Source organism: Cryptomeria japonica, chromosome 8 (assembly GCF_030272615.1).
Source record: "Cryptomeria japonica chromosome 8, Sugi_1.0, whole genome shotgun sequence".
NCBI lineage: Eukaryota > Viridiplantae > Streptophyta > Pinopsida > Cupressales > Cupressaceae > Cryptomeria > Cryptomeria japonica.
The window spans coordinates 740,951,362-740,968,332 of NC_081412.1; the positions used below are offsets into that span (position 1 = coordinate 740,951,362).

At 36.3% G+C, this 16,971-nt stretch overlaps 1 protein-coding gene across 2 annotated transcripts in view; it reads right to left on the reverse strand.

The window, feature by feature from the left end:
- The window catches only part of LOC131061435 (protein DEFECTIVE IN EXINE FORMATION 1), a 192,739-nt gene that overhangs the window by 49,176 nt on the left and 126,592 nt on the right, over nt 1–16,971 (reverse strand). For both annotated transcript variants that reach the window (XM_057995125.2, XM_057995126.2), the window contains exons 9-11: nt 10,906–11,507; nt 10,704–10,774; nt 9,836–10,092 (exon numbers count right to left, since the gene is read on the reverse strand). In XM_057995125.2, coding sequence (XP_057851108.2) covers nt 9,836–10,092; nt 10,704–10,774; nt 10,906–11,507 — 930 coding nt within the window. The remainder of the gene's footprint in view (nt 1–9,835; nt 10,093–10,703; nt 10,775–10,905; nt 11,508–16,971) is intronic.

Below are 16,971 nucleotides of genomic sequence, written 5' to 3' on the forward strand. Positions count from 1 at the left end.
GGACTTCGCCAGTTTCTATCATCCTACGCCTATCTCAGGCGATTTTACAAGCTTAAACGATCTCTTGGAATTCATGCCTGAAGACTCAACTGATCTCACGGATTCACAAGCTCCTCCGATCATAACATCATCATCTCATGGACTGATTACGGGCTCGCTCAAAAGGACGCGAGACACTCTACACGGAACTCAACAGGACGAAGGCGAGAAGGCCCAAAAAAGGAAAGGGGACCCTGTCAGCAACAGGGAGCATGTGCAACGCACAACACATGTTAGTTTTGATCAGATTTAATAAGCAGGTAGTTTTTAACTTTTATTTGAATCTTTAATCTCAGTTTGATGTTAATTCAAACTATGTAAGGTATCAATTCAATCTGTCACAATATATAAATGATCTTCAGGGTTTATATATATATAGCCACGATCTTTAGTGATGATGAATTGCAGTATATTATCGACCTCCTACAGGTTGATGATAATCACGAACTGTTGTGTTTACTGAATGCTGTAGGTTATTGGCTTACTCCAAGTTGACAATAATCACGAACTGTGTTATCATGGACTGCTGTATAATAATATCTTTATCGTTGTATGGATATTATCGACTTTTTCCATTTATCCATCTTATCTCTGTCATGCTCCAAATGAATCATACTAATAAATGATGCCTCATGACTTTCAAAGAAGTCGTGACTCTTCACTAATAGACCTGCTGACCATTGGAATCAAATCGATTCAAATATAACTGACATTAGACAATATGTTAACAAATGGAATTGGTTATGTAGAACCGATACTAACAAATATCGATTATGCAATGCAATTCGATAATCTAATATGATAAATATGTAAACACAAACAGTCTTAACTGATCTGCAACTTAAGTACGAAAATAATAACAGGAACAAGTAAATCAAATATACAAATGTCTAAGGCTGATAGGCCAATTAGACATTTGTATTAGCTAGGTTGATCAGAGGAATCCGACTGTAGCTATAATATCTTCAACACTCCTCCCCCTATTTAGGAGTCTCAAGCCCAACTCCCTTTCTCTCCTCCAAGCTTTTTCATCCTCATACCTGAGCCCAATCCTTTTGCTTGTTTCTCCTCTCCTCCCTTTTGGTTTCATCTTTTACTTTTCACTTTTTGTGCTTCTAGTTTCGTTGAATTTTTTATATTATTTTAGGGTGTTTATTTTGGTGGTTATTATGTTTCTATATATTATTTTTAATTATTTATATATATAAATAGGTTCATTATGTGCTTGTATTTTTATTTTCTTATTAGGTTTTGTGTAATTGGTTGGTTTTTAGTTGGGTTTTTGAATTTTCCTTCATTTCTTTTAAATTGTGGGACTGTCTTCATTTGTTTCCCACCCCTTTGTAGGTTTTTGTGGCTTATGTGTGTCTAGGTCATCCTCTTTTCCCTATCCTCTCCATAGCCCCTTAGAATTTGCACCCTCTCTCCTCTCCTATTTAGAGGACTTGCTCTGCTGCTATCTCTCCATTTCTTTCTTCTCTGGCTATCTCATCCTCATGATGGATCATGAACTTTGATCCAGAACGTTGATGTTATAAAATTATACACAACTAAATCCAAAATTTTGATGTTAATTGTGTAATACGGTTAAATGGATATTTTTTATTATAATTTCTCGTGGTATACTTGGCAAGAATAATGTAATAGTATGGAAGCAGATCCTAACAATACGAGAAGATAGTAAATTCTCAAATTATGGAATATATTTAAGAGCATAAACTTCTTGTAAATATGTTTTACTTGGTAATATTACTATGCCGTATGCACCTTACTTTGTTCCAAATGTGGGAGTTCAAAAGTCCTTTTGCTAGCATACAATATCAGCAGAACAATACACATACATGAAATCACGTTGGTTTTTTGCTTCCTGCCAAAACTTCTCTCAAAAAATTTTGTAGATCAATGCACTTTGGCCCAAAATTATTGGAAGCAATGTCATCAACTTGACAATATACTTTGAGAAAGATCATGTCACGTCATGGACAAAATCAACTGCATGATGATGATGCTGAGAGCACCTCTAAGTCCGAGGATGAGAATGAAACTATTGAGCTGCCCAATAACACTAACCATGACAAACTAGATGAAGATCTTATCAACAATGATGTGGTGTTACCATAGTTTAAAAAATTGCAACTAAGAAAAACTCACCATATTAATTTTGACTTTGACTCAAAAACTCAGCAAAATTCTGCAAATAAAAAAAATTAAACTCATTAACACATCAAAACTTGGCTAGGGGAGTTAATAAGCAGTTTTCTCATTTTCTATTCGACTGATAAGTATTCAGGCAAACTTTTATACTACTAATGTTGTGATTTAAGAGTTGAGGAACAGCTCTGTTATCAGGCACCATCTTAGACTTCACACCACTGCTTGAGGTTGAACTTTGAAGTGAAACTAGCAGTTGATTTACCGATTAGAAATTTGCTCACTTGGATATCAAAAACAAGGGTTACAATTCAAGGAGCAATTGAAGTAAAAAATCAATAAGATTGAAGAAGCAGATACAGTTGATAACCACCAACAAGAAGTTTGTTCAAGCTATATTGTTACCTTAGTTTGAGTAAATGCAGAACAACTACTACAGACACAATACAAGAAGCAAAGTATGCAAAATGCTAGCATGCATAGGAACGTGACCGGACAGCTTAGATGTACGATTCTAGGGTTCTGTTACAATTCTGAAATATCTTCTTTACACGTACTTAATGGCATTAGGTCCATTTAATGGAGACTCATCTTTTTGTGCTGATGAAGTTAGTAAACCCCTACTTCTCTTGTGGATGAATTTTAGATCTGAATGTTGTTCATCATTATCTAAAACATTTGTGGAACCACATACATTTTCCTCATAGTTCTCTGTATTCCCTAGTATCCTGCTATAATATGTTTTTCCATAATTAACTTTCCTAATAACCTGTTGTGACGTATTCACACATCGCCCCATTGCAAATGGGGACCCCTGCTTTTTGCTTTCTAGGGTTTGTTTTTTAGGTCTTTTAGGGTTTTGTCTGTTAGCCTTTAACTTTCGAGGGTCGCCAAGGGGATCACCTGGAGAGTAGGTCCTGCTTGAGTGAGGTCAAGTTGATGAGTGATGAAGTCTGGAATTTCCTGATCCTGAAATTTGGCTAAGTCTGGAATGTCCTGATCCTGAAATTTGGCTAAGTCTGGAATGTCCTGATCCTGAAATTTGACTAAGTCTGGAAAACTGATGAATCCTCCAAAAACTAGATTTTGCAATATAACTCCTGGAGGTCTAAAACCACTCTCAAACATCCTGAAAGTATATATGGAATATAACTTAAAGTATAAGTGCACTTATACTTAAATGTTATATTCCATAAAATGATCCTGACGGAGAGTTCAAAAGGTCAAAGGTCAAATTTCGCTCCTGACCCTTCCCGAGGGTCCAAAGCGAATTTTGCTCCTGACCCTTCCAGAGGGTCCAGAGCGAAAATCAACCTAGGATTCATTTCTTGCCTTATTTGACCAAATTTTGATTTGCAAGGTATTTTGAAGGGAAAAGTGGACATGTTTGGACTTTGGAAATGTTTGAAAACCTTGAAAAATGATGGATTCTAGCCAGGAAGAGGAATTTCGCTCCTGACCCTCCCAGGAGGTCCAGAGCAAAATTCATCATAAACTTCATTTGCCACCTTGTTTAAGCTTGAAACCTTGTTCCTAACTTGGTGAATGATCTAACCTTGCCTTATGAAATGGTTTGAAACTAAAAAATTGAGCAGTTTAGCCTGGAATGAAGATTTCGCTCCTGACCCTTCCAAAGGGTCCAAAGCGAAAATCTTATTTGAGCTTATTTGTCACTAATTTTGGCTAACTTTTTATGTGCAGGGTCTCTGGGAATGAAGATTGGACGTCGTTTGCTATATTTTAAGACTTGGAAGCATGCAAGATGATGAATTTTGGACAAAGAAGGCAAATTCGCTCCTGACCCTTCCAGAGGGTCCAGAGCGAAAATCTTAGTAGAGGACATTTCTTGCTCAGTTTGGGCAAATTGGAGTATCAAAGGCATGATGAAAGGTGGAAAGAACATGATGAAAGCCTAGGCACATTTGGAGATGAAAGAATGAAGGAGTTTTGTCCAGGAAAGGCAATTTCACTCCTAACCCTTCCAGAGGGTCCAGGGCGAAAATCTTAGTAGAGGACATTTCTTGCTCAGTTTGGGCGAATTGGAGTATCAAAGGCATGATGAAAGGTGGAAAGAACATGATGAAAGCCTAGGCACATTTGGAGATGAAAGAATGAAGAAGTTTTGTCCAGGAAAGGCAATTTCGCTCCTGACCCTTCCAGAGGGTCTAGAGCGAAATTCCTTCTAAGCACATTTTTGGGCCTTTCTTGGACATAAAATCATATTCTTAGCACAGTGCAAGATGAAATCTTACTTAACAAAGAAGTTTCAAGGTGAAAAGTGAGAGATTTTGGTCAGAATTGCAAAATTCGCTCCTGGCCCTCCCAGGAGGTCCAGAGCGAAATTCCCAAAAATGCAATGTTTCCTTCAAAGTTTTGATGAGCTAGCCCGGTGATGGAGATAAATGAACCCTGGAGATCGCCTTGAAGGAGTTTAATGATCAAACTAAGGTGAAATTTTGGCCTAAAATTGAAAAATCGCTCCTGACCCTTCCAAAGGGTCCAGCGCAAACTTCACATTTTCACCTAATTTCCTCATAAAAAATTGAAATGCAAGACTTGAATAGGTCAAAACAAGCATAAGCTCGCCTTCCAGGAGATTTTGGAGTGAAAGAAATGAGATATTCAAGACCTAATTGGAAAAATCGCTCCTGACCCTTCCAAAGGGTCCAGGGCGAAAATATCAAAAAATCTATCATTCAACCTTGTTTGATTGAGTCTAAGGCAAATTGCAAGATTGAGAATACAAAGACATGGAAATTTGCAAATATTGGTTGAGAAAATTTCAATTTTATCAAGTGAGCAAGTCTAGACAAGGTGTTCAAACCATCACTTTGGATATTTTGATGCTTAAGGAGGAAACAAGTTTCATTAAGTCTTGATCAAACCTTAATATTCCTAAGCTAGCCCAAAATTTGCACTAAATTACCTAAATTCAAGACATTCGGAAAGATTGAATTAAATGCGCATTAATTAAGGCATTTTTTAATTTAATAAATTAAGGCCTTGAAATAAATGAAAAATCCACCTTTTGGCCTTGTAATTAATTTTGAAATTTTAAAAAAATAAAAGGTGAGCGCTCAAGAGCATTTATTTGCTTTTACAAGCAAGTCGGCCTCCTTTTAGGTGGGATTGTATCTTATGTTATTATTAAAAACCTAGGTCGGCCTCATGGTTAAGTAGGGTGAGCGCTCTATATAATGGGGGAGTATTGTTTCAAGTTTCAAATCATTCATTCATCCCTTCTAAGTGCGAAATTGAGGAGCAATTTGAGGAGCAATTTGAGGAGCGAAATCCAGCAGATTGGAGGCGAAATTTTGCTAAGTGTTGGAGGCTAAAGAAGGAGAAGCTCTTTTGGAGGCTAATGGAGGCATAATTCATCCAAAGGAAGACCACAATTCAATCCTTGTCTAGCAAAATCCGGTCTTCTTTCATCATTTTCCAAGGTTTTATAGTTAGGCTTTCAAAGGAGAAGGTATGAAGAATCATTTTGAAGTTCTTATTCAAGATTTATTTTGATTTCATTGCCATTAATTTGAAAAATTAGAATTTTGGATTTATCATGTCATTTCCAAATTAATAACTTAAATCATTCTCTTGGAAGGTCCTAAATTCTATGCTTTAAGGTTTGATGCTCAAAGACTAACTTTAATCTTTTGTGTAGGCATCAAATGGCGACCCCGGAGTCGGAAGATCAACTACTTGGCGGACCCTCATCAAAGAAGATCAAGTCAGGACAAGGACGACCTCCTCCCGTCTAGCATTGACAAGGACAGCCTTCTTCGGTCAAGCATCATCAGGAATAACCTACCTGCATTCCAAGGCGAGGTACATCATCATCCTGCATATCAAAGACAAAAGAAGTCAGACCAAGGGTTCGTTGAAGAAGCAGATAGTTTCAGATGAATTAATTAAAGCTAGCTTCTCAGCATCATCAAATTGGATATCTACCAAGTTGCAAGTATCAGACAAGGTGGCATCCTAGTCATCACTCCTCCAGTCGGGTTGGTCCACCTCAGCATGTCCAGATTCAATGTACCTAACTCATTAAAGGTGGCACAAACTTCAATGTACCTACCCCAGCTATCCATTGGTCGAGTATTCCAGAGAAGACATGTGTCCAATTAATGCAATTATTTCATTGGTCAAAATTAAGTTTGTTGTAACAAACCCTAATTAGGGTTTCATTGTAAAATCTTGGCCATTGATCTCAAATTCATCTAAGCCATTGAATTGTATTATGGGCACTATATAAGCCTTGGCTCTTCATTTGTAAAGGCTAATAGAAAGTAGTTAGTGAATAGTGGAAAAATAGTGGGTAAATAGTTAGTGAATAGTCAGTTGATAATATAGCAATTAGAGTAAAGTAGAGAGAGAAGGCAAAGATTGTTGCCAAGATGTTGTAAAAGACTTGTAAAACTTTATTGAAGAAATGGTGAAATCTATGGGTCGATTCAACAATTTGCATGGTCTTTATACTTCTCAGTTTTGATTTCATGTTATTAGATGAGTGGAAGAACTGTGTTTGATTAATGGTGAAATTTGTATATCCATACTACTAGCAGTTTGTTGATTGCAGACTTGCCTTGTGTGGTCAACTGGAATCATTCAGCTTAAGCTTAACTTCAATTGTCGCTTCTTCATTGATATGCATCAGCCTGATGGTGTCTATGCCTGTAGCGATGATCTGAACATCATAAAGCTTTCCTCCGAAGATCGCACTAACCTTGTGGAGATGGTCCTGGGATGTCAAGACAAGACTTAGTTAGAATTTCATCAAAGATCAATCATTGCTCCTACATTCTTAGTGTCAGAGTTAGATCCTTCCCTCGCCCTCATCCTTTTTTCTTTTTTTTCAAAATCTAGATTAGTGAAATCCTGTGTTCCAGCAATATTCAAAGCAAATCAGACGTTCAGGTCATTGAGTATAAGTCCCCTTGTGATTCCAGCAAATCACATCATACCACAAAGAGCTTATCCACACATAAAGATCCTACATAATAGAACCTTGGAGTTACTCCGACTGATCCTTCAGCAAGATCTTCAGCAGTCGGGAACTTTAATCAAGAGAGGATAAGGTACCTTTTAGGTATTTTATTCTGTGTTTGGTCGTGTACAAAATACACATCAACATAACCCCAAAAAGAACAATTATTAACAACCCCCAAAATAAGAGTACTCCTTGGATACAACTTACAAGGACCACGCTGTAACCATCATTCTAAACTTTATTCCTAGTAATTTGGAAGTACATTGAGAAAATCAATGCAAATCAAATCCCAATTGTCTCTATATATGATAAGATGACAATAAATTAAATATAAATGATTATTTGAAGTGTTAAGATTATTCTTTCAATACCACAAGACTCAATAAAATGTCAATTCCTCCATTGACCAAGACTTAAGTATGTATCCATTTGGCACTAGGCTACAATATTATCTAAGAATGTGCGGTGGCTAGAAAGTGAAACACAAGATGATCTTATCTTTCCCCATCAACAGAGCTCCTAGAAAGGACAAAATAAAAAGAATGCCCACAAGGAACTGGGAATGCGCCATCCTCTATATGGAGACACCTATCCCCATAAGGGACACATGAAATACAAAAACAACAATAAGATCGCCTTGATACTTAACCACATTGAGCCAAAGGAAGATTGACAATGGACACAACTAGTAGTGTATCTTTAGAATGATGTATGTATGTATCAAACTCCTAAAGTTCCTGACTCTGTCACATGGGGATTTATCTGCCACTACAATTTTTTGCTCCTGTGTGATTCAATTCCCTAAAGCAGTACCTATGTGGAGTTTTGCTCCTACAACTAGCAAGAAAAGACCAGCAAGATGAGAAGATCATTGAATGACGACCTTTGATTGCTGACAAATGGGACACCCATGAGTGGTACAATGCGAATTATTCAACAAGGGTGAAACATGTAAGTATGAGACTATGAAAATTTGTATGGGACCAAAATGTATAAGAAAGAAGCAACATGTTTTTTGAGATGGAGGCTTTGTGAATGAAAAAATAAGCACAATTATGATTACACATATATTGTTTCTCATTATCATTAAAAGATGTCATTATTTGACCTATCTGATCTTGAATTTCATGCCTTTAATATTCCACAGCTAATCCAGACAAGTTGCATGCACATGTAGCACTTTACACAGACTCCCTGATCCACAAAGTAATGTCCAACTACAATTCACAAATACAATTTGAACACACATACTTGTACATATTTCAGCTCGCATACCATTTTGTAATGTCCCCAATTTGAAATAGAATTTAATAATAAATAATAATAATATTAAAAATTAAATTAGAATATAAAAGAATATAAAAAGAATATAATTAAATATAATTAAAATTTAATTAAGTTAATGAATGGTCAATAGATATAAAATGAAGAGTTGTGACTCCCTCAAAAATGAGATATAAAAGAGAGAAGAGAATGTCATTTGAGGGGGGATAATTGGGGAATCAGAAGTGCAGATCTGACTGTGAAAGGTTGTATCCCTTTCAAAGGTAGAAATAACGAAGAGTTGCACTCTTTCAAAGGGTGCTAATGGTGATAGGGTGTGTCTAATGGTGAAGAGGTGTGACCTTTCCCTCACATTGAGAGATATAAAGGAAAGGAATCAAAGCATCCAGTGACATCACCATCGAACAGATCAGATCAGAACTGTTATTAAGTTATAGGCAGTAACATCCTTGTTCTTGGTGGTATGCATGGGGATGCGCTTAATATATGAAGCCTGATAATGTTCTTATGCAGAATTTAATAGTAATATTAATATAGACTGCAATATGTATGACAGTCATACTTAATTACATATTTATTCATAATACATTAGAAGTTAGTGTACTCATAGCCCAATTACTTAATCAATTATAATTCTTTCCTGAGTGGTGTGATGCTGTTAGGGAGAGGCGGAGTAAAACCATCTCATGTTAGATGAGCCCCAAGGGTGGAAGAACTCATGATCCTGAAATCTGGGCTGCCGGCCCCAAGGGTGAATGGATGAGTTTCCTGTAATCTGGGCTGCATTATGGAGATGGTATCAATGCACCCTAGATAAGCAAGTCTCCCATCTAGGATTGTACTATGAGCAAACATAGTTACTCAGAAGTGTAATTAGTATAAAGGCAAAAATAATAAGTAGTGATGTATGTTATTCCTTGGGAAGTGGCAGCCTCCTAGTTGGGGACATTACACATTTCTAGCAGCTATTTTTGAGCAATAGGTCACTGTACAAGACCTCCTAACTAGGGCTATAATATTTTTTATGTAAATCTATGAGATCTGTATATCAATGTCAAAAAACAAAAAAAAACAGTTTTTCCACAAATGCTTTTAAGTGATAGTTGTTTTCTGAACTCAAGTAAGCAAAAGAAATATAATTACATCAGGAGCAAGTAGAAAAATTATGAAGACAAAATTATTTTCATTTAGGATAGCCATCAATTTCTTATTAATGGAGGCAATCTATAGTCTATTTACTTCTATATGTGTACATGAACCAGTCTTAGTTTTCAATATCAGATTCTAATTCTTTATTTTCTGATTTTCCCAAAACATTCAAATAAGAAGACCTGTAGAGGTGAAGGAAAACTGGGTAAATTTTGGGCATATTACCGTGATGATCCAAAACATAAAAGAAGCCAAATGAAGTGCCGACGAGAATGTCCAAATAGCCATCACCATCCAGATCAACCACTGTAGGAGAAGAGTAAATATGGGCACGAAATTTTCCAGAGTCTGTGCTAAGATCCAATTGACTGGTCCATTTTACTTGTTTCGTATCAAGATTAAAGACCACAATGGCGCCTGCAACATATTTACCAATATCTATACCTCCCAGCTCTGCTAAATGTGCAGGGTTGTCATAGTATCTGTCAAATAGTATATGTTATATTTAATTAAAGCAAGCAAGAGTAGAAAAAGAATATCTCACAACTGAAAATGCTAGCAGTAAAATCTGACAGAAAAATATATTTAAATAAAATTTGCATATCTCAAGACATGATATAGGAGGTCATTTTTGAAATACATATAAATATGGCTTCATTATGGAAAAGCTTGTCAGCACAAAATCTTTTCTGTTGTGTTGTACTTGCTTTTGGATTTTATTCATTTTGTTCTCGAATGTACTTATTCCAGCATGAACACTACCTGGAATATCATGTAAAAAAGCATAGGGGCAACCTATACCACAACAAGAAACCTAACTTAATGCTTAGATGACACATTGCCACAAACAATTCAAAGTAAACTAGGCACACAGAACAGCCAAATAACATGTAATAGGACCAATGTCAATTTCTTTTCTTTTACATCGGCCCAAAAGCTCCAACAAAGCCTACTCACCCTAATTTTAGTCAAGTGAATGATAGAAACAAAATTACTTTGAGCTCACTTGGAAAGCATTAGCTTAATTTCTATATAAGGTAAAACAAAAAGGCATTACAATCATCAAATTCTGTAAAAAGGGAAGAGACCTTACTCATGATCAAAAAAATAAGACACTGCAATGATTATCTCATTGATGCCATCATTGTCGATATCTGCAATCACCTGAAACATTTGGCTTAAGGTTATAAAAATGGTACACCAATGATCAACAAAGCACTATCAGTCTGCAATTTGCAATTATATCTTTCATCCAATGTGTAATTTCGTTTCATAACTTTAAAATAGAAACTTACTGGAGTAGATAGGATATGTGAATCAATATTAACAAAATCTTCTTCCTTTTGATGTTGAGCCTCAGTCCAATCTTCATCTCCCCAGGCTGCTTCATCAACATAGTCATCATAGTCATATGTATATTCATCAGCCAAGGCTTCATCGCCTTCTTGAAACAAATCAAAAGAGGCATCTGCATCCTCCTCCAGCTCCTCATCATTTTCAACAGTTACGGTATTTTCACTGTCATTTTTCTTAGAGGTTTCTGTTTCAGCTTCCATAAGAAGCCGCCTTTTGGTAACTGCTGGCTTTGTTGTACTTGTAGCATTTGTAATTGCTTCCATCCCTGGTAAATTGTGCATGGACGCCTCATCATCATCTATACGGCCAGTTTTACTGATATTTGATTTTGTTTCATTCCCCATATCAGTAGATATATGCTCAGAAATATTGGTTGAAACTACATTGTGGGTATTGTTTTCTATGGCAGATTGGTGACCTCCATTTAGAGGAACCTCAGACAATGATTGTGGCTTTGATGCATTTGATGATGCTTCATGCTCAACTTCGTGTGTAGAAATAGACTGGTTGGACTTTGCCTCTTGGATGCTTCCATGTTTCCCTGCACAGCGATTTTCAGTAAAGAGGCATCTAGTCAAACAGCAAATCTAGTCTTGATGAAAACAACAAAAACGTCTTATAAGAATAAAGAGGACTTTATTTGAATACTAATATTTGCATTCAGAGAGTCAAAACAATATTCATCTCCTGTTTACACTTTTGCATTTCATTGCAACATTTCTGATTGCAGAAAATATCATTTAAAAATAGATACCCTAATTTGAGCAATGGCTCAAATGTTAACCCTTCTGACTTTCATACGACAAGATTTTGCATGTATATCTGTTCCTTGGCTAATATTGCTGTCATGTACTTTGGTGCAATATAAAATGGGTTCATTTCTAAAAAGATAAAATTATAAAACAAGGTAAAAGAATGGAATAAAATTTAAACCTTTGACATATCTTGTAAGAAAATGAGATCAAGGCCTTATCTCATTCTTATCATGAGACAATGATGCAGGAGAGGAAGTCTTTTTGAAAAAGAAAATCATGGAAATAAAACATAAAATCTTATATGCTTAATTAATAATTATTCAAGAACTTTTCTGCATAAAGATCTTTCCAAACACAAGAATCGAGTATAACTCTAGAACCAAAAAAATCTTATTGTACAGGATAAAAGTGTGTGCCCTTCACCTTTATAAAATTATAAGACATAAAACCCTATATGCTTAAAGATTCAAGAACTTCCCAGCATAAGGGTCTCTCCATACTCAGAAAACCAAATACAACTTTAGAACCAAAACAATATAACTATAACACGAGGTAAAAGAATGGCATAAAATTTAAAACTGTGACATATATGGAAAGAAAATGACATCGAAGCCTTATCTCATTCTTATCGTGAAAGAATAATTGGCATTACATGCAAGAGAGGAAATACTTTTACAAATAAAAACCATGGAAATAAGACATTAAATCCTATATGCTTAAGCATTCAAGAACTTCCCAGCATAAGGATCTTTCCATACACAGATCCAAGCATAACTCTGGAACCAAAACAACCTTATTATAGACAATAAAAGTGACTCCCTTCCACCTTTATAAGACATAAAATCCTATATGCTTAAAGATTCAACAACTTCCCAGCATAAGGATCTTTCCATACACACAGAACCAGCATAACTCCAGAACCAAAACAATCTTATTTTACAGAATAGAAGTGTCTTTTTTCCACCTTTCCAAGACATAAAATCCTATAAGCTTAAATATTCAAGAGCTTCCCAGCATAAGAATCTTTCCATTCACAGAGAACCAAGTATAACTCTAGAACAAAAACATCAATCTAATTGTAGAGAATAAAAGTACAGAACCTTTACCCCTTCGTTTTATGCTCACTTAGCATAAATATTGTAGATGCATAGTTTTAACACCCAATTCAACTCTTTTGGAACACTAACTGACTCTAATGCTAAGCCATCACTCTGTTATGCTAATTTTGTCACTATAGATTCATAGAACAAGGCCAGGCCAGTTATATGGGGCTCTGCCTCCCTAGATTAGACTGTCCACAATGTACTGTCCCCAACACAGAACCATGCATGTGGTCCAGTTCTAGAATATGACCATTATCCATTGGCTTGTTAACCAAAGGTCTCAAGGTCTACTTACATAAGATAAAAGATATTGTTGGTGTAATTAAGGTGTTGTACCTTGTTAGTTCTTCACCTAGGTTCTAATTACACGTCACTTAAGCTTACTTAGGGACCACATAGCACATTTCCACCTTTAGTGGACTTATCACATTATCACTTTCCACCTCATGTGGAACTTCTACCTTTAGTGGTTTTAACCTATGTTACCCCGAGTTTCCAAGACAAGGCACTGGAAAACGGGATTCCGGGACAGGTTTTCTTTTTGCCATTTTTTGGGGATGGTGTTGGAATTTTTGTCATTGATGTCAAAGGTTTGGTTAAGCTTTCCTGCTTGTCTGCTCGGTTGAGCTTCTTGCCTGCATGTCAACTTGAGGTGGGTGCCTGCGTGTATGCTTCCAACGCATATTCAAAGGTTTGATTGAGCTTCCTGCTTGTTTGCTTGGTTGAGCTTCTTGCCTACGTGTCAACTTGAGGTGGGTGCCTCCGTGTATGCTTCCAACGCATATTCTATTTGTCTTTTTGAAAGTCAAGTTGGTGAATGCTTCCAACACGTACCCTCTATAATGTGTGATGACGTGTTCATTCTTCCATGCCCCGTCTAATATTTTGGGTTTAACAAGTCCTTGCACTTCTCTTTATTTATCGAGAGCTGCTTGTATTGTTAAGTGTGTGTGTGTGTGGCAAATGGAGGACCTGTGCCATTTCAAACAGATGTTTTTTTAATTATTGTTGGCGTTTTGTTTTCCAAACATGCTAATTTACTCTGCCTTCCTATTTTGGATTGTGTTGCTGGCAAGGTATCGTGAGATATTAAGAGGCTTACAAGAGCACGTCGTAAATGATTCTAGTAATCTTCTTTCTGGGCGTATTGGGCTATCATTAACCATGTGAAGACATATGTAATGTCCCCATTTTAGCAGACTTGGATTTTGTGAGATTAGCCTATTATCTTGACCCTCGTAGGCTAATGTGTTGGATAGAGGGTCTTTTGAGGATTGGTATCATCTCCAGTGTTCAGAGTGCTTCAGTTTGGTCTTCGTTTGGCATCATTCGGACATCATTTGCTCTACTTCCTATTTTTAGTAAGTCTTGGGATGTTAGAGATGGACCCCTGCTATTTTTAGTAAAGGGGGTATGGTCATATGCAGCTTCATCATGTCAGCTCCCAGTTCAGACGGCGTTCAAAAATGTTGAATATTAATGGAGATATTAATGTTTATTTAGTTTAAATAAACATTAATGTTTTGAGCTTATATTATTAAGTTATAATATAATTTTATATTATAACTTAAGTAAGAGTCCAAGTATCATTAAAGGGGACCATTTAATTAATTAATTGTGGCTCTTTTACCAAAGTGAAATATTAAATGACAAAGTGAAAATATTATATCATTAAATGTCATTTAATATCATTAATTGATTTAATGCCTTATTGAAGAAAATTGAACCTTCATGGGAAATATATATAAGGCTTTTGAAAAGAAGAGAAGGGGGATTGATTATGTGATTGGAGTTTTTGATTGAAGTTTCTCTGGAGCATTGAAGTGTAGAATACCAAGGGTTTCTGCAGGATTCAAGGCTTGTCGGCATTGGAGAGCATGGCTTCTTCATTGTAACAGCATATAGAGGGTGTGCAATATCATCTGATTATGCTTGTGAGAGTTGGCTTCATTCAGAAGTCAATATTGAGCTGATTGGAGGGTTTATTTCAGAGTTTGTTTGCAGATTGAAAGAGACAACAATGCGCTACAGTGCCGTGAACAGTGCGCATGAACAATGTGCTACAGTGCCGTGAACAATGCGCATGAACAATGTGCTACAGTGCCGTGAACAGTGCGCATGAACAGTGCGCATGAACAGTGCGCTACAGTAGTTTGAATTCAATAGAAGGGGATTTAGAAAGGTGAACAGCTATATATATTGGACAAGGGCTTTGCATATGAGGAGAATCAAACCAATATATCAAGGCAGCCATTGAAATTCCAAGTTTTCTATCTATGGTCATTGTATTAGAAAATCATTACTTCATTGCATCATTTTCTATTATGATTATATCATGAAACACTTGGAGGTTGCATATGTTTAATGGAGATATAAGTTGCATATTCCACATTCATGGTAACATTCAACATTGATCAGCCACTTAGCTTTCATGCCAATTGTTTGCTTAAATGCCTAATGGCTGTAGGTATACATTGGGATGCATGACAAGTGTTTGTCTTAATGTCAACTAGCTATACTAGTTAATTTCAGTCATTCCATGTGTGTGTAAGGTCTAAAACAGCTAGCATATCATTTCTATAACAACTTTGCATTGTTAGAAGCTTTCCATAACTTCATTTGAAGCGTACAAACCCAAAGAAAACAAATAAAGAATTCACTACAGCGGCTTCAAACATTGTATGCCAAGTGTTTGACAATATTCCTTGGGGTTCAAATAAGCGAAACAGGGTCAGATTAGCCAAGGGATATTACAACATATTGTGGGGGGCGTCAAAAATATGCGATCACTTGATATAGCGTGAAAAAGACATTTTGAAAGATCGTGAAACACGTTTCTTTTAGAATTTGTGGAAGGCATTTTTAGTAGAGTTCATACTTAGTGGAAGGATGTTTTTAAAAAAACATCGAATTCTCAGTGTTACATGGAATAATGAGAGTGGACTTGTTTTTATGGAGGTATATATGCGTTAAGACTGTGCAATGGATTTTATTACTGGGTAGGTTGGCGCTGGTTCTAGAGATTTTCGCCTTCTCTTGGGGGTTTCTTTTTAAAAAATTTACTAACGGTTTCAAAGGTGAGATCGGCCAGTCCTCTTGATATGTAACGGGAAGTTCATGGATATTTGGTTCTAAATCGAAGTCAAAGAATTTTGATACAGCTGTCATAAATGGTTTAAAGAGGATAGAATCGCCTTCAAAAATTGATCGATGACCGGTATTCTTCTAAGTGTTCATGGACTGTCAAATTTAAGAGGCACATCTCTTTGGTGTGACTTTTTCTTGAATTTCCTTCAGTGAAGTGCAGCCGTAAATATTTTTGGGGAGCGTATCTGAAGGTTGTGTCTAGAATTGAGATCAGGCATGGTGTGTGTCTGGGTTGAGTCAAAAATTGATTGGCAGCCATCATGGAGTTAAGGGCTGCGTTCTTGAATAACGAAGGTGCTTTCAAATTTAATTAAGACGTTTTGTAAACTGTTGACTATTCATTTCATCCTCAGCTGACTGGATATTAGGAGCTGAGTGTGATTGCAGGCTGGATGTGTTCTGGATGGTGCTCTGCGAGCTGGAAAGTAAAGATTTGTGCATAAATCTTTTTGTAGAAGAACTCAATGAGTCCTGACTTGTACCTGAGATTGAAAAGGATTTGAATGCAGGACGCCTAACAGATTTCAGAAAAATATCCAATTATTTGATGTTGGCTGTATTGAGATTGGTGTCTCATTTTCAGTTAAGTTAGTGCTTCAGTTTTGTGTTTTGGAAGGGTTGGTGTCCACTGTGAGTTATAGCTCACTTTTGTATCCTTGGGTTGGTGCCCATTTGTTTCAATGGAAGATTAATGATGCCATGGTTTTTTACCTGAAAGGTTTTTCCATGAGAAAAACTTGTGTTGTCTTTTTTGTGTTTGTTTTTTAATATAGTCAAATCTTACATGGTATAAGTCTATAAGAGCTTTTAGAGTGCCTTCAATTCGTCATTTTGAGCGATTTTTGGTGCATTTTTGGAGTTTTATTTCTGGCCAGATGTTTTTTTATGTAGCAGTGCTAAATTCGGTGACAATTCTGCTAAAATTGGCAGAAAATAATTTTTAAATTGTTACCCCCAGAGTTTCGTGACTCGCCAAAACTCGGCGAGTCATGGGTCGAGT